Raw genomic sequence first — 25,685 nt, forward strand, 5'->3', positions numbered from 1 at the left:
CTAGAGAATTGCTAACACAGTTCCTATTTTTAAGAAAGGGAAAAAAAGTGATCCGAGTAACTATAGGCATGTTAGTTTGACATCTGTAGTATGTAAGGTTTTGGACAAATTTTTGAAGGAGAAAGTAGTTAAGGACATTGAGGTCAATGGTAATTGGGACAAAATACAACATGGTTTTACAAAAGGTAGATCGTGCCAAACCAACCTGATCTTCTTTGAGAAGGTAACAGATTTTTTAGACAAAGGAAACACAGTGGATCTAATTTACTTTGATTTCAGTAAGGCATTTGATACGGTTCCACATGGGGAATTATTAGTTAAATTGGAAAAGATGGGGATCAATATGAAAATTGGAAGGTGGATAAGGAACTGGTTAAAGGGGAGACTACAACGGGTCATACTGAAAGGTGAACTGTCAGGCTGGAAGGAGGTTACTAGTGGAGTTCCTCAAGGATCGGTTTTGGGACCAATCTTATTTAATCTTTTTATTACTGACCTTGGCACAAAAAGTGGGAGAGTGCTAATAAAGTTTGTGGATGACACAAAGCTGGGAGGTATTGCCAATACAGAAAAGGACCCGGATATCATACTGGAAGATCTGGATGACCTTGTAAACTGGAGTAATAGTAATAGGATGAAATTTAATAGTGAAAAGTGCAAGGTCATGCATTTAGGGATTAATAACAAGAATTTTAGTTATAAACTGGGGATTCATCAGCTGGAAGTAACAGAGGAGGAGGAGAAGGACCTTGGAGTATTGGTTGATCACAGGATGACTATGAGTGGCCAATGTGATATGGCCATTAAAAAGGCTAATGCAGTTTTAGGATGCATCAGGCGAGGTATTTCCAGCAAAGATAAGGTGTTAGTACAGTTATACAAGGCACTGGTGAGACTTCATCTGGAATACTGTGTGCAGTTCTGGTCTCCCATGTTTAAGAAGGATGAATTCAAACTGGAACAGGTTCAGAGACGGGCTACTAGGATGATCCGAGGAATGGAAAACCTGTCTTATGAAAGGAGACTCAAAGAACTTGGCTTGTTTAGCCTAACCAAAAGAAGGTTGGGGGGGGATATGATTGCTGTTTATAAATATATCAGAGGGATAAATATTAGGGAGGGAGAGGAATTATTTAAGCTTAGTACCAATGTGGACACAAGAACAAATGGATATAAACTGGACACTAGGACGTTTAGACTTGAAATTAGATTAAGGTTTCTAACCATTAGAGGAGTGAAGTTCTGGAACAGCCTTCCAAGGGGAGTAGTCGGGGCAAAAGACATACCTGGCTTTAAGACTAAGCTTGATAAATTTATGGAGGGGTATGATGGGATAACCTAATTTTGGCAATTAATTTGGCAATTGATCTTTGATTATCAGCAGGTAAGTATGCCCAGTGGTCTGTGATGGGATGGGATCTGAGTTACTACAGAGAATTCTTTCCTGGGTGCTGGCTGGTGAGTCTTGCCCACGTGCTCAGGGTTTAACTGATCGCCATACTTGGGATCGGGAAGGAATTTTCCTCCAGGCAGATTAGCAGAGGCCCTGAAGGTTTTTCACCTTCCTCTGCAGAATGGGGCACGGGTCACTTGCTGGAGGATTCTCTGCAGCTTGAGGTCTTCAAACCACAATTTGAGGACTTCAATAATTCAGACATAGGTTAGGGGTTTGTTATAGAAGTGGATGGGTGAGATTCTGTGGCCTGCATTGTGCAGGAGGTCAGACTAGATGATCATAATGGTCCCTTCTGACCTTAAAGTCTATAAGAGGGAACCGAGAGGCGGTCAGTGCTGCTCTGCCCTATCTGACCTCAGATGTGTTGCTGGAGATACCTTGCTTGTGAGCAGCCTCTGGCCCACGAAAGACTTTGTCTGGGGTGGAGGATACAATACAACTTTGTTGTTGTGTCTTTTATAGTCCTAAGCATACTTTCAAACCTTGTCACCTACATTTGGTGCTTAAATCTTGTATTTGAGCTCAAATATCCAATGTAGGCCCTTAAATCCCAGTATGAGAACCCAAATAGCAGATTTGATCACAGTCTATAAGTATTATGACAAAGTTCCTCTTCTACCTTGGTGGGTCCTGCGCTTCTTGGCGGATTTGCTCACCTCAGTGATCTTCCCCTCTGGTGGAACCCCCAGACTGGGTCAACTCCTCTTGTGTCTGATCAGGAGTTGGGAGGTTTGGGGGGAACCCGGGCCCGCACTCTACTCCGGGTTCCAGCCCAGGGCCCTGTGGATTGCAGCTGTCTAAAGTGCCTCTTGTAACAGCTGCATGACAGCTACAACTCCCTGGGCTACTTCCCCATGGCCTCCTCCAAACACCTTTTTATCCTCACCACTGGACCTTCCAGCTGGTGTCTGATAATGCTTGATTGTATGATAATTCCTCAATCCTCCAGCAGCACACCCTCTCAGTCTCAGCTCCTTGTGCCTCTTGCTCCCAGCTCCTCACACGCACTTCTCTCCTCTGGCTCCTCCTCCCCTGACTGGAGTGAGCTCCCTTTTTAAACCAGGTGCCCTGATTAGCCTGCCTTGATTGGCTGCAGGTGTTCTAATCAGTGTAGCTATCTCCACTGCCTTCTAGAAAGATCTTAATTGGTCCCAGGTGCCTTGATTAACCTGGAGCAACTGCCATTTGGTTACCACGGTGCTAGGGATTTGTTTAGCCTGGGGCTAACATACCTGTTCCTCAGTACTTTACTGTAGCCATCCGGCCTTGCCCCATCACATATTCCCCCCCCCCCTCTGCTCAACACCATAGGGTTGGGCAACTTGGGACACCAGGCAGTGTGCTCGTGAAAGACCATCAGCGTTGCCGTGGTGGCATCCAGCCCTGTGCCATATGCGGAACTGGAATGGTTGGAGGGATAAGAACCACCTGGTGACCCTTGCATTCTTTTCCTTATTTCTCTGCATCCACTGGAGGGGTGCATGGTCCGTCTCAAGAGTAAATCGCCTGCCCAAGAGGTAATAACGCAATGTCTCCATGGTCCATTTGACAGCAAGGCATTCTCTCTCGACTACTGCGTACTTCTGTTCTCTTGGGAGCAGCTTTCTGCTTAGGTGGAGAATCGGGTGTTCTTCATCTCCAATCATTTGTGACAGAACTGCCCCCAACCCCACCTCAGAAGCATCTGTCTGTAAAATAAATTCCTTGGTAAAGTCCAGGGCTATGAGTATGGGGTCATTACAGAGGGCTGTCCGAAGGTCTACAAACGCCTCTTCTGCAGCATCGGTCCACTTCACCATGTCTGGACCTCGCGCCTTCACCAGGTCTGTCAGAGGACTCACCCTACAGGCGAAGTGGGGAATAAAATTCGGTAGTAGCCTACCACGCCTAGGAACGCACGGACCTGCTTCTTTTGGGTCGGCCGGGGCCAGTTTTGAATCGCCTCTAGCTTATTAGTTTGGGGCTTCACTATACCCCTTCCTACAATATATCCCAGGTACCTAGCCTCTGCTAGTCCTATGGCACACTTAGCAGGATTAGCAGTGAGGCCAGCCCGCCTTAAGGTGCGTAGTACTGCCTCAACTTTCTCCAAGTGGGTTCCCCAGTCTGGCGTATGGATGACATCATCTAGGTATGCAGCTGCATAGCTAGTATGGGGGCGCAGCAGCTTATCCATGAGGCGCTGGAATGTGGCTGGGGCCCCATGTAACCCAAAAGGGAGAACAGTGTACTGGAATAGCCCGTCTGGGGTGGAGAACGCTGTCTTTTCTTTAGCTTCTTTGGTCAGGGGAATCTGCCAATACCCTTTTGTCAGATCCAGTGTAGTCAAGAATCGGGCACTATCCAGTCGGTCAACCAGTTCGTCGATGCGTGGTATGGGGTATGCATCAAATTGGGATACTTCATTCAGTCGGCGAAAGTCATTACACAATCTCGTGGTACCATCAGGTTTGGGCACTAGAACAATTGGACTGCACCACTGACTGTAGGATTCTTCAATAACGCCTAATTCTAACATTTTCTTTACTTCAGCCTTGATTTCTTCTCTTTGGCTGCTGGGATTCAGTAGGGTCTCAGTGTTACCTTGGCTCCAGGGATTGTGCGGATATGGTGATAGGTCTCAGTCGACCTCCCCGGTTTTGTAGAGAACACATCTCGGTTGCGATTAATCATGTCGGCTGCCTCGTTCTTTTGGATTGGTGTCAAGTCGGGTGATAGCTTCACTTGCTCATGTAAGTTATCCTCCTGGGGAAGGGTCTCCCGGGTGACTAAGCATGCCTCTCGATCATGCCAAGGTTTTAGAAGATTGATGTGGTAAATTTGCTCCGGTTTCCTGCGGCCTGGCTGCTGCACCTTATAGTTTACCTCTCCCACGGCTTCAATCACTTCATAGGGTCCCTGTCACTGGGCCAACAGCTTGCTTTCTGCTGTAGGCACCAGGACCATTACTCGATCCCCTGGTTGGAACCGTCGAAGCTTTGCTTGGTGGTTATAATGGGTCCCTTGGGTCTCCTGTGCTTTCTCCAAATGTTCTCGTACAATGGGCGTAACTTGGGCTATCCGATCCCTCATCTGTAGAACATGCTCGACTATGTTCCTTCCGGGATTTGGCTCCTCTTCCCAGGCTTCTCTGGCTATATCCAATATGCCCCGGGGGTGACGCCCATATAGTAGTTCGAATGGAGAGAAACCTGTGGAGGCTTGTGGAACTTCCCGGATGGTGAACATGAGGTAAGGCAATAGGGTATCCCAGTCTTTCCCATCCCGGCTCACCATTTTCCTGATCATGGCCTTGAGGGTCCTATTGAACCTTTCCACAAGGCCGTCTGTTTGTGGGTGGTATACAGAGGTCCGTAGGGCTTGTACATGGAGCAATGAACAGAGATGAGTCAACAGTGTGCCCTTGTTGCCAAGAAGGCTAATGGCATTTTGGGTTGTATAAGTAGGGGCATTTCCAGCAGATCGAGGGATGTGATCATTCCCCTCTACTCAGCACTGGTGAGGCCTCATTTGGAGTACTGTGTCCAGTTTTGGGCCCCACACTACAAGAAGGATGTGGACAAATTGGAGAGAGTCCAGCGGAGGGCAACAAAAATGATTAGGGGGCTGGAGCACATGACTTATGAGGAGAGGCTGAGGGAACTGGGATTGTTTAGTCTGCAGAAGAGAAGAATGAGGGGGGATTTGATAGCTGCTTTCAACTACCTGAAAGGGGGTTCCAAAGAGGATGGATGTAGACTGTTCTCAGTGGTAGAAGATGACAGAACAAGGAGTAATGGTCTCAAGTTGCAGAGGGGGAGGTTTAGGTTGGATATTAGGAAAAACTTTTTCACTAGTAGGGTGGTGAAGAACTGGAATGGGTTACCTAGGGAGGTAGTGGAATCTCCTTCCTTAGAGGTTTTTAAGGTCAGGCTTGACAAAGCCCTGGCTGGGATGATTTAGTTGGGTTTGGTCCTGCTTTGAGCAGGGGGTTGGACTAGATGACCTCCTGAGGTCCCTTCCAACCCTGAGATTCTATGATTCTATAAGATCTTTCATCAACTTGGACACGAAAGGTGTCCCTTGATCAGTCAGTATCTCCTTGGGTAGCCCAACCCGGGAAAAGATCTGTACTAGCTCCTTAGCTATTGTCTTGGAAGCTGTGTTGCGTAGGGAGACAGCTTCCGGGTATCGGGTTGCACAGTCTAGTACAACCAGCACATGTTGGTGGCCCCGAGCTGTCTTCTCTAGGGGCCCAATCAGATCCATGGCTATGCGTTCAAATAGTACCTCTATTATTGGAAGAGGTATCAAAGGGGCTCGTAAGTGTGGGCGAGGGCTATGTAGCTGACACTCTGGACAAGAGGTGCAGTATCGCCTGACATCTTCATGTACTCCTGGCCAGAAGAACCTCCGCAGGATCCTGGCCTGGGTTTTCTCTACCCCTAAGTGTCCTCCAAATAGGTGACTGTGGGCGAGGCTCAATATGGCTTTTTGATGTTTTCGTGGCACCAGAAGTTGATGTATCTCCTGCTCCTGCATTTGCACCACACGGTACAGGAGATCTTTCTTCACTATAAAGTAGGGTCCTGGACCTCGGACCTTCCCCTCCACTGGTATCCCATCTATCTCAGCCACCTCTTTCCTGACGTTATCATATCTAGGGTCCTCTGCCTGGTCCCGTCCGAAAGTCTCTCTCCCAGGACTAACCTGCCTGAGCTCCCAGGGGCCGGCTTCTGCTTCTTCCAACGGCTCGTCGCCATCACGGCTGGGGCCAGCCTCCGGCTCACCTTCCTTGTTGGTAGTTTCTCTGATGGCTGCTCGTGTCCATCTACCTACTAGCGCGGTCTTCTGGCCCTGGGTCAGGATCCGGGTTCCCAAAGCCTTCGCGGCCTTCCTTTCTTTTTTTGTCTTCCGGGCCTTTTGTGGGGCTGAGAATAGATCCTGAGAAAACTCAGAAAACATTGGGGGTTGACATTCCCACAATGATGAGTCGCTGCCATCAGGGTCTCCACCTCCCTCCAGCCTCTCCGGGGGGAGTAAATTATCAAACCTTGGATAGTCCCTCCCAATAACTACAGGATATGGGAGTTTAGGAACAACGCCCACTGTCACCTCAATGGGATTCCCCTGAACCTCTATCTCCACTGGGATGGTGGGGTAATGGCTCATGGCCCCATGCACACACATCACTGCTACACGTTTGGCTTGCAGCAGCTGGCTACTTTTTACCAGCTTACCCGATATAAGGGTGATAGCACTCCCCGAGTCCACAAGTGCTGTAGTCTCTGCTCCATTTATCTTCACTGGTCTGGTGTAGTTATGTGGGGCTAATGCGACGCCCGCAAGGTGGATAAGGGAGCATGGGACCTCCCAATCCCCCAAGTTGCATTGCATAGGCTCCTCGGTGCTGGGACACTGTGCTGCTATGTGTCCCCACTCCCCACATGCATAACATCTATAACTGTTTCTAATCAGTCTCCTATCATGTGGGCTAGGGGGTTTAGTCCCAGGGTTTCCCCCACTCAGGCCAATCCCTTCCTTCTGAAGTCTCTGCTCGTTTTCAGCCCCCCTCTTCCTCCACCTAGGACTCCCCAGGGGTTTGGCTGTCCCACCTTCCAGGGTTGGGGTTGGGTGTTTGCTACGGAAGGGGCTTTCCTTGCGTAGTTGGGTCAATTCCCTGGCTGTCATGCATCTTTCTGCCAGCGTGATCATCTCGTCATAGGTGTACGGATCGTTCTGGCCTACCCATTTGCGGAAATCTGGTGGCAGTGCCCTCATGTACCGGTCGATGACCAGAACCTCTAGTATCTCTTCCGGACTCCGGGATTCTGTTTGCAACCACTTTCGTGCGAGATGGATGAGGTCATACAATTGGGACCGCGGGGTTTTGTCTTCCTGGTACCTCCACTCATGATACCGCTGGGCCCGCACTGCGGTCGTTACCCCAGATCTGGCCAGGACCTCTGCCTTCAACTGGGAGTAGTATGCTGCAGCCTCTTCAGGCAGATCATGGTAGGCCTTCTGGGCCTCCCCACGCAGGAATGGGGCAAGGATGCCAGACCACTGATCTCAAGGCCAGGCCTCCCGTAGGGCTGTCCTCTCAAAGGCCAGAAGGTATGCCTCTACATCATCATCCTCTGCAGCCAATGGCTAGCCCGTATGAGCCGTGTCCCATCATGGCCACAGTTCAGCTCTGTAAGGGTCTTTACCTGGCTTACCAGTTCCTGCAACATAGCTCGGTCTTGAGCAGCTTGGTCCATCATCAGGCGATTAGTCTCTTGCTGCAGCCGCACTGCTTCTTGCTGGGCGGCTGCTTGGACACGGGTAGCCTCCTGCTGGGCCACCGTGGCTTGTATCAGTGCCCGCACTACGTCATCCATTGTGGTGACAAAAAAATTAATCCTCTCTCTCTTTTTTTTTTTTTTAAATCACCCTCCTTCTTCCGCCGCGCTGTGCACACCAAAGAATCCCACTTCTGACACCAGTTGTGACAAAGTTCCTCTTCTACCTTGGTGGGTCCTGCGCTTCTTGGCGGATTTGCTCACCTCAGTGATCTTCCCCTCTGGTGGAACCCCCAGACTGGGTCAACTCCTCCTGTGTCTGATCAGGAGTTGGGAGGTTTGGGGGGAACCCGGGCCCGCCCTCTACTCCGGGTTCCAGCCCAGGGCCCTGTGGATTGCAGCTGTCTAAAGTGCCTCTTGTAACAGCTGCATGACAGCTACAACTCCCTGGGCTACTTCCCCATGGCCTCCTCCAAACACCTTTTTATCCTCACCACTGGACCTTCCAGCTGGTGTCTGATAATGCTTGATTGTATGATAATTCCTCAATCCTCCAGCAGCACACCCTCTCAGTCTCAGCTCCTTGTGCCTCTTGCTCCCAGCTCCTCACACGCACTTCTCTCCTCTGGCTCCTCCTCCCCTGACTGGAGTGAGCTCCCTTTTTAAACCAGGTGCCCTGATTAGCCTGCCTTGATTGGCTGCAGGTGTTCTAATCAGTGTAGCTATCTCCACTGCCTTCTAGAAAGATCTTAATTGGTCCCAGGTGCCTTGATTAACCTGGAGCAACTGCCATTTGGTTACCACGGTGCTAGGGATTTGTTTAGCCTGGGGCTAACATACCTGTTCCTCAGTACTTTACTGTAGCCATCCGGCCTTGCCCCATCACAGTATCTACATGCAAAATAGAAGTTACTGGCCTTTATGCAACAGTTACTGGGTGATGTTCCATGGCCTGTATTATGCAGAAAGTCAGATTAGATGATTCCAATGTTCTTTTCTGGCTTTATAATCTATGTGTCTATGAAGATTAAAATCTCCAAAGGGCATAAACACCAAGGAGGAAGAAGAAATGTTTAGAGTAGTCCAAGTAGGTATACTTCGGGCAATAGAATGAAATTAAGAAAGGGAGAAGTTAGGTTAATATCTGGGAAATGTTCCTGACTGTGAGTGTTATTAGGCTATGGACTCATCTTCCAAGGGAAGTGGCAGAATGGTAATACAAAACTCAGTGATAGTTTCTACTGACAGGGCTTGCGCCACTTTCCTTGGAAGTGCTTAACCATTCAACATTAATGTTCTTGCTGTGTTTTGTATAGAATAGATAATGCTATTCAGTGTTTTCACTATCCTTTACTAGGGGTGGGGGATGAATTCCAAGGGCTGAAGTGCTCCGTACCAGAGCTTGATGATGTGCTATTGAAGGATGTGGGAGGCAAAATCCATTCAGATGGACGGTGAGTTAGAAAAGACAACGGTCATACAGATATCGCCCTTGCCGCCATGTTTGTATCCAGCAGAAATGTCTTCACAATAATGCTGCCTCCCTGAACACCAAGGAAGAGAGCCTTCGCAAAGGGGCTGACCTAGAACCCTGATGTAGTGGGCTGTTGGACTAGTACCATTATACCCCATGATGCAGAAGGCCCTTTTATTGTTGGTATTAACAATCCTATTATTTATTTGTTAAATGCATGAAATCTGATCAGCTCTCGTACAAGACACAAAATTATTGTATTCCCTGATCACCTTACAACCTAAAGAAAGAGAGAAAAATGGAGAAGAGGAGGGAAACCCAAAGGAGGGATGAGACATATGGAGTGGCTTTATTTTAGACTCACTTCTAGGAATCGCATAAGAAGAAGGTTTTTAAGGAGGGATCATCTCCTTGGTGCCACCAGTGTTACCTGGGGTTTCTCAGAACCCAAAGTAAGGGTAACTTAACTGTTTCTCTCCAGGCGGTGTCAGGAATAAATCAATGGGAACACAGTGCTTCCATCTGATAAATGATTGATACAAGCAAGTGTGCTCTTATCTAAAACTACTATTTATTAGATATTAAGCGCGCGCGCACACACACACACACACACACACTAGGTTTAAGACATCCCAGACATAGTTACCCGCAGTCTGAGATAGTTTCAGGTGATCACCGGCCGGGCTTCCAGGGGCCCTCTTTCTGTCCAGCTGACGGGGAGTTTAGATGTCAGCTCCTTACCCGAAGAAAAGCTCCCTTGGACTGCTCAGGGGTATTTATTTTTACCTAGTCTTTTATAGCTATCTCTAACAAAGCACATAACCTACAGTGACTCCTAGTGGGTCAGCATCATAATCTCTACTGGGTCACCAATTCTCCTAATTTCAGCAAACTACTCATTATCTCAAAACATTTCCAGCCATAACAACAATACGCCAGGGGCACCTAAAACCAAGGTCGCTCTTCACTCCCTCTCTTCCATAACTTCCTGTCTCACCCTCCCATTCTGATTAACAAACTGCACTTAGGACGGAAGAATCCCATGCACTGCTACAGACTTGGGACCAAATGGCTGGGCAGCAGTTCTGCAGAAAAGGACTTAGGGGTTACGGTGGACGAAAAGCTGAATATGAGTCAACAGTGTGCCCTTGTTGCCAAGAAGGCTAATGGCATTTTGGGTTGTATAAGTAGGGGCATTTCCAGCAGATCGAGGGATGTGATCATTCCTCTCTACTCAGCACTGGTGAGGCCTCATTTGGAGTACTGTGTCCAGTTTTGGGCCCCACACTACAAGAAAGATGTGGACAAATTGGAGAGAGTCCAGCGGAGGGCAACAAAAATGATTAGGCTGCTGGAGCACATGACTTATGAGGAGAGGCTGAGGGAACTGGGATTGTTTAGTCTGCAGAAGAGAAGAATGAGGGGGGATTTGATAGCTGCTTTCAACTACCTGAAAGGGGGTTCCAAAGAGGATGGATCTAGACTGTTCTCAGTGGTAGAAGATGACAGAACAAGGAGTAATGGTCTCAAGTTGCAGAGGGGGAGGTTTAGGTTGGACATTAGGAAAAACTTTTTCACTAGTAGGGTGGTGAAGAACTGGAATGGGTTACCTAGGGAGGTAGTGGAATCTCCTTCCTTAGAGGTTTTTAGGGTCAGCTTGACAAAGCCCTGGCTGGGATGATTTAGTTGGGTTTGGTACTGCTTTGAGCAGGGGGTTGGACTAGATGACCTCCTGAGGTCCCTTCCAACCCTGAGATTCTATGATTCTATGATTCTATGAACTGCAAGTATGCAGCTGTCTGACCTTTTCTCACAAAGGCCTCAGATTATTCCCAGCGATGTGATGTTTGGTTTTCAGCTGGCAGTGGCTGAACATACAAAATTGCTTACTGCAGTACTGTCAAGTTCTGGGCTACACATAGGAATGTCAAATTCCGGGGTAACACCAGGATCCTACATGGGGGGCTGGAGGAAGTGTCTGGTTGTTGCTAGTTCTCCAGCAGGTGGGGGGAATATTTGCTGGTTGTATTGGGTTTTGGTGTTAGGTCTTTCAGCTCTCATTCAAATGCTTAGTTCCCTGTCCCCACTAATGATGAACGTTTGTCTCATCTTCACATACAGATGGCCATTAATCATTGATCCATCTGGACAGGCTGCAACTTTCCTGCGGTATCGAGACACAAATTACTTGAATACACTGAACCCAAACGATATGAACATGGAGACCATTCGACTGGCCTTGCTGGGGGCCCTCCGGTAGGTGGAAGAGTACCAGGAATGGGAGGGCAGGATGGCAGGCTTCGACACAGCATAGGTTGGTGTTCCTATGATCTCAGAGTGTGCATAGTGAGCTGGATGAATAAAACCATTAGCTGGTAGTGCATGTGGCTGTGAAGGAGTGAGTTGCTTTTTGATACCCTCTGCCAACTCTGCACTTCCAGTAGCTGCACTTCCTTCACAGTTAGCACTTCTGGTCTTTATTCATGAAAGAGACTGCTGGCTGCATGAGGGGCCTTTTCTCCCCAGTCCGCTTCCCACATTGTGCTAAAGGGAAGGCTGCCCATACATGTAATGCTTGAGACCCATCATTATTGAGAGAGAGAGGAGAGAGAGAGAGAGATTGTTTTGTCTATCTTTTGTATCAAGGATCTTGGACTGTCCTGTAGTACATATGATCAACCATTCAGACCTCTGTCCTTAGATATGGAAAGCCAGTGGTGTTTGACATGATGGAAGTGAACATGTTTGATGCTGTGAAGAGGCAGTTGGAGGGAATAGAGTCTGGACTGGCAGAGGCAATTCTGAGCAAGCAGATACTGCAGAATGAAAGGTAAGAATTTGTGGGCATGGTAAACCCCATGATCTTCAATGGAGAAATGGAACCTCTTCCAACCAAACCCTATTCTCTCCCAGACTGGGGCCAAGGGAATGGCATATTCTTACACCCCATGTCATCCCTGTCCCCTCCCAGCCTGGGAAGCCTCTACCCAGAGCCCTATTTACCACCATTCTCAGATACTAATGTTATGAGGGCCAGGGCCAAATAAGTATCTAGCTGTAGATACCTAGGGATGAGGGACTGGCACCTCCAGCCCTTCGGCCTTCTCCCCTTATAATTCTGGGGAAAGGCCAAAAGATTGCTGGAATATTTATCCTTTTCAAGCCCGAGGATGAGACTGTCCCCTCAACCACCCCAACACTGGCCCATAACAGTCCAGGGTAGGGTTTGAGAAATTCCTGCACCCAAAGTAAAGTTTTCTGCAAATCCCTCTCTTGATGCCCAATCAGGTGTGTGAACTGCGCTGTTCAATCAAGGCTGCCTTTGACTCTGAAACCTAACAATGACTTTTTAAATTTCAACGTTGTTAACTGTTTTGTCACTGTACCAGAGACATCCAGTAAATGGGCTATCTCATAATCATAAGCTCAAATCGCTGCCATGTCTCTTGCGAACCAAAACCACCAGCTTCCCTGTCAGGGTTTCCCCCCACCCCGCCTCTGAACTCTGGGGTACAGATGTGGGGATCCGCATGAAAGACCCTCTAAGTATGTATTCTACCAGCTTAGGTTAAAAATCTTCCCCAAGGCACAAATTCCTTTCCTTGTCCTCGGATGGTATTGCTGCCACCACCAAGTGATTTACATGAAATTTCAGGGAAGGGTCACTTGGAATCTCTATCCTCCCAAAATATTCCCCCAAACCCCTTCACCCCCTTTCCTGGGGAGGCTTGAGAATAATATACCAACCAATTGCCTTAGCAATGTGAGTACAGACCAGACCCTTTGTCTTCAGGACATTGAAAATCAATCAGGTTCTTAAAAGAAGAACCTTATTTAAAAAGTATAAGAATCACACCTGCAAAATCAGGATGGAAGGTAACTTTACAGGGTAAATAAAAATATTTAAAACACAGAGGATTCCCCTCTGACTCAGCTTCACAGTTACAAAAACAGGAATAAAACTACCTCTGTAGCATTGGAAAATTCACAAGCTAAAACGAAAGATAACCTAATGCATTTCCTTGCCTACTTACAATTTCTGTGATTTTAGATGGATTATTCCAGGTATATTTTCAGGAGATGTTGTACCTGCTTGGCTTCTCTCTCCATCCGGAGAGGGAACAACCAAGAGAGAGCAAACAAAATCTTCCCCCTCCAGATCTGAAAGTCTCTTCTTTCCTCATTGGTCCTTCTGGTCAGGTGCCAACTAGGTTATTTGACCTACTTAACCCCTTACAGGTAAGATGATTCAGTACAGCTGCCAAGGAGGGATTTTATGCTACCCTTCTCTCTATATTTATGACATTCCCCTAATAGCTTATAGGATGTATTGTCAATGTTCTGGGCACAGGGAATATCATGGTCCCGATATGTAGAAGGGGCTCTATAAATATGTCAGACAAAAAAGAATGATCAGGGATGGTCAGCTGGTAATGGAAGATGATAGGAAAGCAGAGCTGCTCAATGCCTCCTTTGCTTCAGTCTTCACAGATGAAAATAATGTGCCCAGACAACCAACAATGTTATCATAGACAATAAAGGGAAGGGATGCAGATCAGGATAAGCAAACATGTCAGAGGTCTTCTGACTAGTTTGAATGTATTGTAGTCAGCAGGGCCTGATGGTATTCACCCCAAGATGCTGAAGGAATTAACGGAAGAACTCTTGGAGCTGCTTGTAATAATATTTGAAAATTCTTCTTTGAGTGATGTCCCCTTGGGTGCTCCACTGTAGGTGCGACAGTGCCTTTGCATCTGGAATCAGAGATCTTCAATAGCAGTGCCCGTCAGACCGTACATGTACACCTCCACTCTCTTGCACTATGCACGTGTTGTATATATAGCGCTGTGTGGTCCGACCACCCTCAGTTCCCTCTCGACCACCTGCAGTCTGGAACAGAACACTTCGCAGAGCCCATGTTGTTATTTAGATAGTATCTTACCTGTTTTTCTTCTCATAGTTGTTAGTTCCTTACTTTCCCTTTTCTGTTTCTTCCTCCTAAAACAAACAAAAAAAAAAGTATTAGTTCTTTCTCCTGTTTCCCCTCCTTCCCCTCAGGGAAGGTACATCCTCATCCTTATGCCTGGTTCACCCGGGTTTAAGTGGTGTGTCTCGTGTGGAGCTGCCTTCTCTATAACGGACGGCCACACAAAGTGTATCCACTGCCTAGGAGAGGGACACGTTCCTCAGAAGTGTTCCCATTGCCAGGGTTTGAAGCCGAGAGCCAGAAAGAACATGGACCTTAAACTCAAATTAATTTTAGGGCTGTCAAGTGATTAAAAAAAATCACAATTAATCGTGCTGTTAAACAATAATAGAATACTATTTTTATAAATACTTTTGGATGTTTTCTACATTTTCAAATATATTGATTTCAATTACAACACAGAATACAAAGTGTACAGTGATCACTTTATTTATTATAAATATTTGCACAGTAAAAATAAAATAGTATTTTTCAATTCACTTAATACAAGTTCTGTAGTGCAATCTCTTTATCATTAAAATTGAACTTAGAAATGTAGTTATGTACCAAAAATAACTGCATTCAAAAATAAAATGATGTAAAACTTTAGAGCCTACAAGTCCACTCAGTCCTACTTCTTGTTCAGCCAATCGCTCAGACAAACAAGTTTGTTTACATTTGCAGGAGATAATGCTGCCCACTTCTTGTTTACAAGGTCACCTGAAAGTGACAACAGGTGTTCACATGGCATTGTTGTAGCTGGCGTTGCAAGATATTTATGTGTCAGATGCACTAAAGATTCACATGTCCCTTCATGCTTTAGCCACCATTCCAGAGGACATGCATCCATGCTGATGATGGGTTCTGCTCTATAACGATCCAAAGCAGTGCAGCCTGATGCATGTTTATTTTCATCATCTGAGTACGATGTCACTAGCAGAAGATTGTCTTTTTTTTTTCGTGGTTCGGGTTCTGTAGGTTCCACATCAGAGTGTTGCTCTTTTAAGACTTCTGAAAGCATGCTCCACACCTCATGCCTCTCAGATTTTGGAAGGGACTTCAGATTCTTAAATCTTGGTTTGAGTGCTGTAGCTATCTTTAGAAATCTTGCACTGGTACCTTCTTTGCGTTTTGTCAAATCTGCAGTGAAAGTGTTCTTAAAATGAACAACATGCTGGGTCATCATCCGAGACTGCTATAACAAGAAATATATGGCAGAATGTAGGTAAAACACAGAGCAGGAGACATACAATTCTCCCCCAAGGAGTTCAGTCACAAATTTAATTAATGCATTTTTTTTAATGAGCATCATCAGCATGGAAGCATGTCCTCTGGAATGCTGGCCAAAGCATGAAGGGGCATATGAATGTTTAGCATATCTGGCACATAAGTACTTTGTAATGCTGGCTACAAAAGTGCCATGTGAACATCTGTTCTCACTTTCAGTTGACATTGTAATAAGAAGTGGGCAGCATTATGTCCCGTAAATCTAAACAAACTTGAGTCAATATGAGTCAACAATGCAATGCTGCTGCAAAAAAAAATACAAATGTAATTTTGGGTTGCATTAACAAAGGCATAGCATACAAGTCACAGGAGGTGATTGTAATGTTCTACTTGGCTCTGGTTAGACCTCAGCTGAAGTACTGTCTCCAGTTTTGGTCACAACTATATAGAAAAGATGTAGAGAAACTGGAAAGCAGCAAAGAATCCTGTGGCACCTTATAGACTAACAGACGTTTCGCAGCATGAGCTTTCGTGGGTGAATACCCACTTCTTCGGATGCAAGTATTCACCCACGAAAGCTCATGCTGCGAAATGTCTGTTAGTCTATAAGGTGCCACAGGATTCTTTGCCGCTTCTACAGAACCAGACTAACACGGCTACCCCTCAGAAACTGGAAAGGATCCAGAGGTGAGTGACAAAGATGATTAAAGGGATGGAGTTCAAGGCATACGAGCAAAGGCTAAAGGAACTGGGTATGTTTAGTTTAGAAAAGAGGAGACTGAGGAGGGATATGATAGTGGTCTTCAAATACTGTACTTGAAAGGCTGTTATAAAAAAGATGGAAAAAAATTGTTCTCTTGGTGCAGAGCGCAGGATAAGAGGCAATGGGTTCAAACTACAGCATAGCAAATTTAGATTAAACCTCAAGAAAAACTTCCTGCCTGTAGGAACAGTAGAACAATGGAACAAACTGCTTAGGGAAGTCGTGGAAGCTCCTTCACTGGAGATTTTCAAAAAGAGGCTGGATAGTCATCTGTCTCAGACACAACAAATCCTGCATCGTGGCGTGGCGGGGCGGAGGGGGGGAGAGGAAGGACAATTTAAACTAGATCAGAGATTCTCAACCTTTCCAGGCAACTGTACCCCTTTCATGAGTCTGATATGCCTTATGTACCCCAAGTTTCACCTCTCTTAAAAACTACTTGCTTACAAAATCAAACATAAACATACAAAAGTGTGACAGCACACTATTACTAAAAAATTGCTTACTTTCTAATTTTTACCATATAATTATAAAATAAATCAATTGGAATATAAATATTGTACTTACATTTCAGTTTATAGTATATAGAGCAGGGGTAGGCAACCTATGGCACGGGTGCCGATGGCGGCAAGCGAGCTGATTTTCAGTGGCACTCACACTGCCCGGGTCCTGGCCACCGGTCCGAGGGGCTCTGCATTTTAATTTAATTTTAAATGAAGCTTCTTAAACATTTTAATAACCTTATTTACTTTACATACAACAATAGTTTAGTTATATATTACAGACTTATAGAAAGAGACCTTCTAAAAACATTAAAATGTATTACTGGCACACGAAACCTTAAATTAGAGTGAATAAATGAAGACTCGGCACACCATTTCTGAAAGGTTGCCGACCCCTGATATAGAGCAAAATAAACAAGTAATTGTATGAAATTTTAGTTTGTAATGACTTTGCTGCTGCTTTTTATGTAGCCTGTTGTAAAACTAGGCAGATATCTAGGTGAGCTGATGTACCTGCGGAAGACCGCTGAGTACGGTTGAGAACCACTGGACTAGATGACCCTTGCAGTCCCTTTTAACCTTATGGTTCTATGATTTTATAATTCTATATCCTGCTACTCTTCCTCCTGGGGCCCTTCTCCTTATCCATACAATGCCCTACAGTGTCCATATTGGGCTCCTTGGGGACCAGAGAGGGAACATCCTTCTCAGATGCCCTGTCAGAGAGAGAGAAAGAGACTCAGAAGCAGAGCCTCAGGATTCCTGCTGAGATTTATTACCATCCTAGAATACTCAAGGAGCTGACTGAGGAGATATCTGAGCCATTAGCAATTATTTTTTAAAAGTCATGGAAGACGGGGGAGATTCCAGATGACTGGAAAAGGGCAAATATAGTGCCAATCTATAAAAAGGGAAATAGGGACAACCCAGGGAATTACAGACCAGTCAGCTTAACTTCCGTACCCAGAAATATAATGAAGCAAATAATTAAGTAATCAATTTGCAAACATCTAGAAGATAATAAGGTGATAAGTAACAGTCAGCATGGATTTGCCAAGAACAAATCATGTCAAACCAACCTGATAGCCTTCTTTGACAGGGTAACAAGCCTTCATAAGTTGCTAGACATACTACACACCTCCAGACCCAATCACTCTCCTGATTAATGATGCCTTTTTGGAGCCTGTAAAAAACTGTATGGCAAACTCCTGCTACTCCTCCTCCCACAGCAACAAAGACTGAGATGTACTATATTCTCACTAAGGGAGCTGAATATCTGTATGCCCATCCAGAGCCAGTCTCACTAGTCGTTTTTATCGCTAATGAGAGAACCAAGCAGCACCCCTCCCAAAATTACCCCATTTGAAAAAGACTCAAAGCATCTTGACCTCTCTGATGAAAAAAAGCTAGTCTATGATTTTCTTAACTATAACAACATCACTGAATTTATTGACAAATTGCTGCGGGAACATGAAGCAATTTCAGTCTTTAAAAACAGTGTCACTTGAGATCAAGATCTTCATTGCAGGCTGCCTTAGATGCAGCAGATATCACTTTGTGCTTTACAGTGACTTCTGTAGTGATGCATCGGTCATGGTGGCTTCAATCTTTGGATATTCCAGGGAAAGTTCAAGCCACAGTGGAGAACCTTCCATTTCACAGATCATATCTTTTGGGTGAAAAGATGGAATGAGTTTCTTCACATTATCAGAATCCCACCCCACTTTCCGGTCTTTAAGCATTTACACTGCTGCAACAAAGAGAAAATACAGTAAATCTCAGTTTTAACCAGAGCAGAGAACAAGCCCCTTTTTTACCCCCAGAGACCACCAACACCTCTAAGGAAGTATCAGAGACTGAAGAGAATACTGTCTGCTGCTACCAACTTCTCTTTGCAAGTGGTGTCCAGCAGCAAGCATCCCTTTTGATGGGATTGCTGGGAGATGAAAACCAGCCATTCACCTGGATATAGCTATCTCTTCCTCCCAGATTCCTTTTGGGAATAACCTTTTTCCCTAATGCAGAACATGGGCTGCAATAACAACAGGCAAGTGTGTGTTGGAAATCATCGTATGGTTATGCAATCCAATTCCACATAACTGCTACCTTCTGCCACTCTCGCTGTCCCTTTTGACAGACCCCTCATGAGAGCCTTCTCACCCAGGAGAGGGATCCTCTCCTTCAACTAAGAATGATAACAATTGTTCTGATATAACAGAGAGAGAAATGCTTTTACTTCAAATATTCCTCAGACCCAAGAAGAAAGGAAGTTGGAGGGTTTTCTTAGATCTCAAACAATTTCATTCGTCATCTGAGATTCAGGATAGTCACCTGAGCCTCCATAATGCTGTCGATAGATCCAGGAGACTGATTGTAGCTGTCAACCGCTGTGATGCATATTTTCACATTGAAATTAATCCTGCACACAAGAGATTTCTGAGAGTAGTTGTAAGTCTAAACCACTACCAACACTGAGTGTTACCTTTTGACTGTCGACCGCACTGAGGGTTTTTATTAAAGTGGTGGTGGTGATGTTCCTGTGTCAATGAGGGATAGCAGTCTTTACTTAGCTAGACAACCAGCTCATAAAGGAAAAGTTTGATCAGAAAGTTAAAAGCTTGTTTCAAACATTTCTCCAACTTTTCATGTCTCTTGGTTTAAAGGTAAGAAAAGAAAAACCTGTGTTATCTCCCAACACAATATATTGAGTTTATTGCTGTGAGACTGGATTCCTGGACAGCCAGAGTGTGCTTAGCTGATGGCAGTTTTCAAACTATGTCCATCTTTATCATTCAACTTCAAATGATTTCATGAACAACATTAAGGTTCTCTCACAGTCTGCTGAGCCACATGGCTTCATGCACTTTTGTGATGTTGCATACTAGCTTAGTTCAGGACAGCATACACCTCTAGCAAACACAGTCTATATATAACTTTAACACTTCCACAAAAGGTTCTTTCCTCTCTCAACTGGTGGAAAGACCCAGATGCACTTTGTATACAAGTTCCTTTTATTCCCCCTCTTCTGAAAAGAACTACAGTGACAGATGCATCTCTTGTGGGTTAAGGAGCCCATCTAGACCATCATTTAGTTAAGGGCAAGTGTGGATTCCAAAGGAGGCACTCTTATACATCAATTTTCTGGAGCTCAGAGCAGAATGCACTTCTTACTGATGATTCAAAATAACTTCATTTGGGTAATGACAGAGAATATGACTACAGTATTTTTCATAAACAAGGGGGAATTAGGTTGTCTCTTGTGTTCAGAAGCATTATGATTATGGAATAGGTGCATACAGCACTGCATCAACCTGTCAGCAGCTATACCTGTCAGGTATTCACAGTGTATTAGCAGACAATTTTAGCAGACACTTCTCACCAGAACATGAGTGAGAGATTCAGAAGTCAGTGGGTCACTTTGTCTTCCATAAGTGTTGGATATTTTGTTCCGGAGAGGGTCAGAGTCCAGGTTCTCTGGCAGATGCACTCCTGATCCCTTTGTCACAAAATGATGTATGCCTATGCACTGATCCCATTACTTCCCAGAGTATTACAAAAAATCAAACAGGACAAAGCACTAGTTATCCTAGTGGCCCTTACGTGGCTGAGACAGTATTGGTTCCCAGAACATCTTCATTTGTTCACTTGACCTCTGATGCCAGACGTTCTGTCTCAGAATGAGGGAGGGACTCATCATCCCAATCTGTCCTCCCTCCACCTTTGATTGAAGGATGTCAGAACTAGAAAGAATGTAGAATCATAGAGTCAGAGGAATGTGGGGCTTGAAGGAATCTCAAGGGGTCATCTAGTCATGTGAGACTGTGTCAAAAGCCTCATTAAAATTAAGACATATCAGATCTACTGCTTCCTGCCCTATCCACTAGGCCAGAAAACCTATCAAAGAAGAAAATTAGGTTGGCTTGGCATATTTTAGCAGGAGTGTTGTAAGCAAGACACAAGAAGTAATTCTTCTGCTCTGTGCTGATTAGGCCTCAATTGGAGTATTGTGTCCAGTTCTGGGCACTACATTTTAGGAAAGATGTGAACAAATTTGAGAAAGGCCAGAGAAGAGCAACAAAAATGATTAAAGGTCTAGAAAACATGACCTATGAGGGAAGATTGAAAAAACTGGGTTTGTTAAGTCTGGAGAAGAGAAGACTCAGAGGGGACATAACAGTTTTCAAGTACATAAAAGGTTGTTACAAGGAGGGAGAAAAATTGTTCTCCTCAACCTCTGAGGATAGGACAAGAAGCAATGGGCTTAAATTGCAGCTAGGACAGTTTAGGTTGGACGTTAGGAAAAACTTCCTAACTGTCAGGGTGGTTAAGCACGGAAATAAATTCCCTAGGGAGGTTACGGAATCTCCATCTTTGGAGATTGTTAAGAGCAGGTTAGACAAACACCTGTCAGGGATGGTCTAGATAATACTTAGTCCTGCCATGAGTGTAGGGGACTGGACTAGACGACCTCTCGAGGTCCCTTTCAGTCCTACAAATCTATGATTCTATGCTTTATTGTTGATGAATCCTTGATGGCTATTACTTATCATCTATTGCCTTGAAGTTAGGCTGACTGATTTATAATTCCTTCAGTCCTCTTTGTTTCTCTTTTTAAAGATAGGTACTATGTTTGCCTTCTTCAGTCCTCTGGGCCCTCACCCATCCTGTATGAGTTATCAAAGATAATTGCTAATGATTCAGAGATTGCTTCAGCTAGTTCCTTAAGTACTCTAGGGTGAATTTCATCAGGCCATGCCAACCTGAATACATCTAACTTATCTTAGTTTGTATCTGCAAAGAGCATTTTATCCTGATAATCAGTAGAAAGGATCCATAAGGAAAATGTACAGTTTAAAGTGGAAAATATTTGTTTCTTGGTGTGACCATCATGAACTTCTACCATTACAGTGACATTTCGGGTTATATACTTTCACTGAAGAACTCTGGTCGCTCACTCTGTTTTCTCAGGGTACTCTTGGTGGTCATTAGTGCCTTCCGCCCATATATAGTCATTCTTCAGTATTTTCCCACCCTACCACATCTATATTTCTAAGGGTATTTCCACTTGTTGTAGAACATACACCAGCATTGGACCTTCCTATACTATTAACAGATCTTACAGCATCAGCCTTCAAACCACTGGCTTCATGTCCTTTCCTTCGCCTATCAATTAATATTCTCTTTCTTGTAGCAACAATATCAGCAATAAAAGTGGGAGGGTTAAGAGCTCTTATGATTGACCATCATTGTATAGTTTTTCTCCAAGACGACATCTCCCTCAGGCCACACCCTAAACTCATATCCAAGATTGTATCTGAATTCCATCTAAATCAGATTATCCTTTTACCCAGATTGTCTGAATCCTCAGACTAATAGGGATGAGGCCAGGTTATAAACTTTAGATGTTTGGAGAGCTTTAGTCCTTTACCTCCAGAGAACAAAACCATTTAGATCCTCCCTGAGACTTAAGTTTCATTCGCTGAGAGAATGAAAGGTTCTCTGATTCTATTCAAAGACTGTCAAAATTGATTTTGAATCGTATTATCTATCTTTCATTATGAGTTAGCCAAACTTGATCCACCAACCAGTGTTAGAGCTCATTTGACAAGGGCCCAAATAGCCTCTCGGAAGAATGTTCCCATAGTTGAACTCTGTAAGGCCATTATGTGGGACTCTATATAGACTTTAAGAAGATGGTATGCATTGGTGGAGGCATCTAGGTCAAATACTTCTTTTGGTAGGGCAGTTCTTCAATCTGTTCTTAGAACCCCAAGAAACCACCACCATAGTTAGATCACTGCTGGGGCATCACCTGAAGTGGAATACACATAGGGACAAGCATTTGAAGAAGGAAGAAAAGTTACTTCTTTGGACAGTAATTGGAAGAAACAGGGATCCTCAATTCAGACCTTACAAGGTGGCCAGACTCAGAAATAAACCATCTTGACAATGCCAGACACAACTACAACAAGCAGCGTTCCAGCCATCAGGAAACAAACCACAGTTTTGAAGGCTTGGTCGAGGGTCTGAACGACCTTCCCTTAACACCAGCACCTACCTACCTATTTGGTCGCTCTCTACAGCGTTTTTACCAAGCTTGGGAGCATATTACACAAGACCATTGGGTCTTAGAAATAGTTCAGTTGGGCTATTTCATCCCTTTTACTTCTTGGCCCCCTACCCCCTATCTCTGCAGGGACCCTTCACACGAGCACCTTCTCAGACAGGAAGTAGATTAGCTACTACAGCTAGGTGCTGTGGAACCAGTACCAACACAATACAGAGGAAAAGATTTTTATTCCCACTATTTCCTGACCCAGAAGAAAAGTGGTGGATGGTGACTAATACTAGACCTACGAAAACTCAACAAATCTGTATGCTCCCAAAAATTCAAGATGGTCACCTTAGGCACAATAATCCCAGCGCTGGAACAGAGGGACCAGTTTTGAGCCCTCAACCTACAAGATACATATTTCCACATCTCAATACATCCAACTCACAGCCAATTCCTCCGATTCACAGTGGAACACAACCACTTCCAATACAGCGTCCTCCTATTCGGACTGTCCACTGCACTGAGGGTGTTCTCCAAAATCCTTGCAGTAGTCTCAGCCCACCTGCACGAACAAGGAATCATATTTTTTCCATACCTAGCTGATTGCCTTATCAAAGGACACTCGTACACAGAAACATAAACAATCACATGACTGACCATCAACCTCTTCCAAAGACTGGAGTTGCAAATAAACTTTCAGAAATCCACATTGACACCCACACAACAACTGGAATTAATTGGGGCACACCTGGACTCAATTCAAGACAGAGCCTCCCTACCTCATGCCAGATTCCTAGCCATCAAACATCTCATAGACACCATCTCCATCTGTCCACGAATCAAGTTTCGCCAGATTACACATGCAGTGTCTTCAGGGCTGGCAGCGTTCAATATACAAACCCACCAAACACAGCCTCAACATTATGGTAACACCAGTGACCAAAGTTTTAGCCTCCCTACAATGGTGGAAAAGACTGGAGAACATCTGCGTAGGTATTCCCTTTCACCACAGACCTCCTTCAATCATGATCACAACAGACGCCTCCCTACTGGGCTGAGGGGCACACCTTGACTACCACATGACACAAGGCAGGTGGACGACATTGGAAGCACACCTTAGAACATAAGAACATAAGAACGGCCGTACCGGGTCAGACCAAAGGTCCATCTAGCCCAGTATCTGTCTACCGACAGTGGCCAATGCCAAGTGCCCCAGAGGGAGTGAACCTAACAGGCAATGATCAAGTGATCTCTCTCCTGCCATCCATCTCCATCCTCTGATGAACAGAGGCTAGGGACACCATTCTTACCCATCCTAGCTAATAGCCATTTATGGACTTAGCCACCATGAATTTATCCAGTCCCCTTTTAAACATTGTTATAGTCCTAGCCTTCACAACCTCCTCAGGTAAGGAGTTCCACAAGTTGACTGTGTGCTGCGTGAAGAAGAACTTCCTTTTATTTGTTTTAAACCTGCTGCCTATTAATTTCATTTGGTGACCTGTAGTTCTTGTATTATGGGAATAAGTAAATAACTTTTCCTTATCCACTTTCTCCACATCACTCATGAGAAGGGAGGGAGCGATAACTCAGTGGTTTGAGCATTGGCCTACTAAACCCAGGGTTGTGAGTTCAATCCTTGAGGGAGCCACTTAGGGATCTGAGGCAAAAATCAGTACTTGTTCCTGCTAGTGAAGGCAGGGGGCTGGACTTGATGACCTTTCAAGGTCCCTTCCAGTTCTAGGAGATTGGTATATCTCCAATTATTACATTACATTTTATATACCTCTATCATATCTCCCCCTTAGTCTCCTCTTTTCCAAGCTGAAGAGTCCTAGCCTCTTTAATCTTTCCTCATATGGGACCCTCTCCAAACCCCTAATCATTTTAATTGCCCTTTTCTGAACCTTTTCTAGTGCTAGAATATCTTTTTTGAGGTGAGGAGACCACATCTGTACACAGAATTCGAGATGTGGGCTTACCATGGATTTATATAAGGGCAATAATATATTCTCAGTCTTATTCTCTATCCCCTTTTTAATGATTCCACATAAATTTGCTAGAACTCAGAGCAGTAAGTTACACCTGTCTTCACTTCTTACCACTCATAAGAAACCAATCAATTTGAGCGATGACAGACAATGTTGCGTGCATGTTCTACATCAACGGACAAGATGCAGGGGGGAAGGTGGGAGTGGCTGATCCCACTGCCTAGGCATTGAAGCCATGAGGCTAAACACCATTGCCAACACACTAAGCAAATGGTTTTCACAGGCGCACAAATAGGAACTGAACCCTGTGGTCTTACAACAGATATTCTAGCAATGGGGGTTCCTATCTATCAACTTATTTGCCACAGCACAGAACCACAAATGCCCGCTATGCAAGACCAGGGATGACAAAGCCAAGAACATCTTGATTACCCCAGCATGGCCCAGACAGACCTGGGACCCTTAGCTGCTGCGTATGTCAAGTCATCCTCCATGAACTCTTCCAATGAGGACAGACCTCCTCTCACAGGCTGACAGTCAGATCCTCCATCCATAACTGGTGAAGCTCCATCTGAAAGCATGGCTCCTCCATGGTTCCAACTACACGAGTTAACCTGTTCGGAGCAGGCAGTGGCGGATTTAGAGTTAGTGGGGCCCTGTGCGCAGCTTCATTTTCACACACACACCCTGGGACCCAGCCAAGAAGAAAAGCATTCTCTCTTATCACCCCCCGTTTTTCATTATTTTTTTCCTTCATCCTCCCCCTATATTATAAGTAAGGGGAAGTAAATGACAATGAAGTGAGGTACCTTGATTGGGGCAGGCGGTTGGGTTGCAGGAGGAAGTGCGGGCGGCGGGCTCTGGAAGGAAGTTTGGGTGCTGGGTGCACGCTCTGGCTGGGGGTTGGGGTGTGGGAGGAGGGGGTGAGGGCTCTGGGAGGGAGTTTGGGTGTGGGGTGCAGGCTCTGGGCTGGGGCAGGGGGCTGGG

The 25,685-nt window shown here is 45.2% G+C and overlaps 1 protein-coding gene across 6 annotated transcripts in view; it reads left to right on the forward strand.

Annotated features, from left to right (window-relative positions):
• The window catches only part of IQANK1 (IQ motif and ankyrin repeat containing 1), a 231,893-nt gene that overhangs the window by 152,950 nt on the left and 53,258 nt on the right, over window positions 1–25,685 (forward strand). For 5 of the 6 annotated variants that reach the window (XM_045003404.1, XM_045003407.1, XM_045003402.1 and 2 more), the window contains 3 exons: window positions 9,077–9,173; window positions 11,315–11,449; window positions 11,895–12,023. In XM_045003404.1, the coding sequence (XP_044859339.1) occupies window positions 9,077–9,173; window positions 11,315–11,449; window positions 11,895–12,023 (361 nt within the window). Of the gene's footprint in view, window positions 1–9,076; window positions 9,174–11,314; window positions 11,450–11,894; window positions 12,024–13,244; window positions 13,433–25,685 lie in introns of all 6 variants that reach the window. The other variant, XM_045003405.1, reaches the window with a different exon arrangement.

The sequence above is a fragment of the Mauremys mutica genome, chromosome 2 (genome assembly GCF_020497125.1).
Source record: "Mauremys mutica isolate MM-2020 ecotype Southern chromosome 2, ASM2049712v1, whole genome shotgun sequence".
NCBI classification, from domain to species: domain Eukaryota; kingdom Metazoa; phylum Chordata; order Testudines; family Geoemydidae; genus Mauremys; species Mauremys mutica.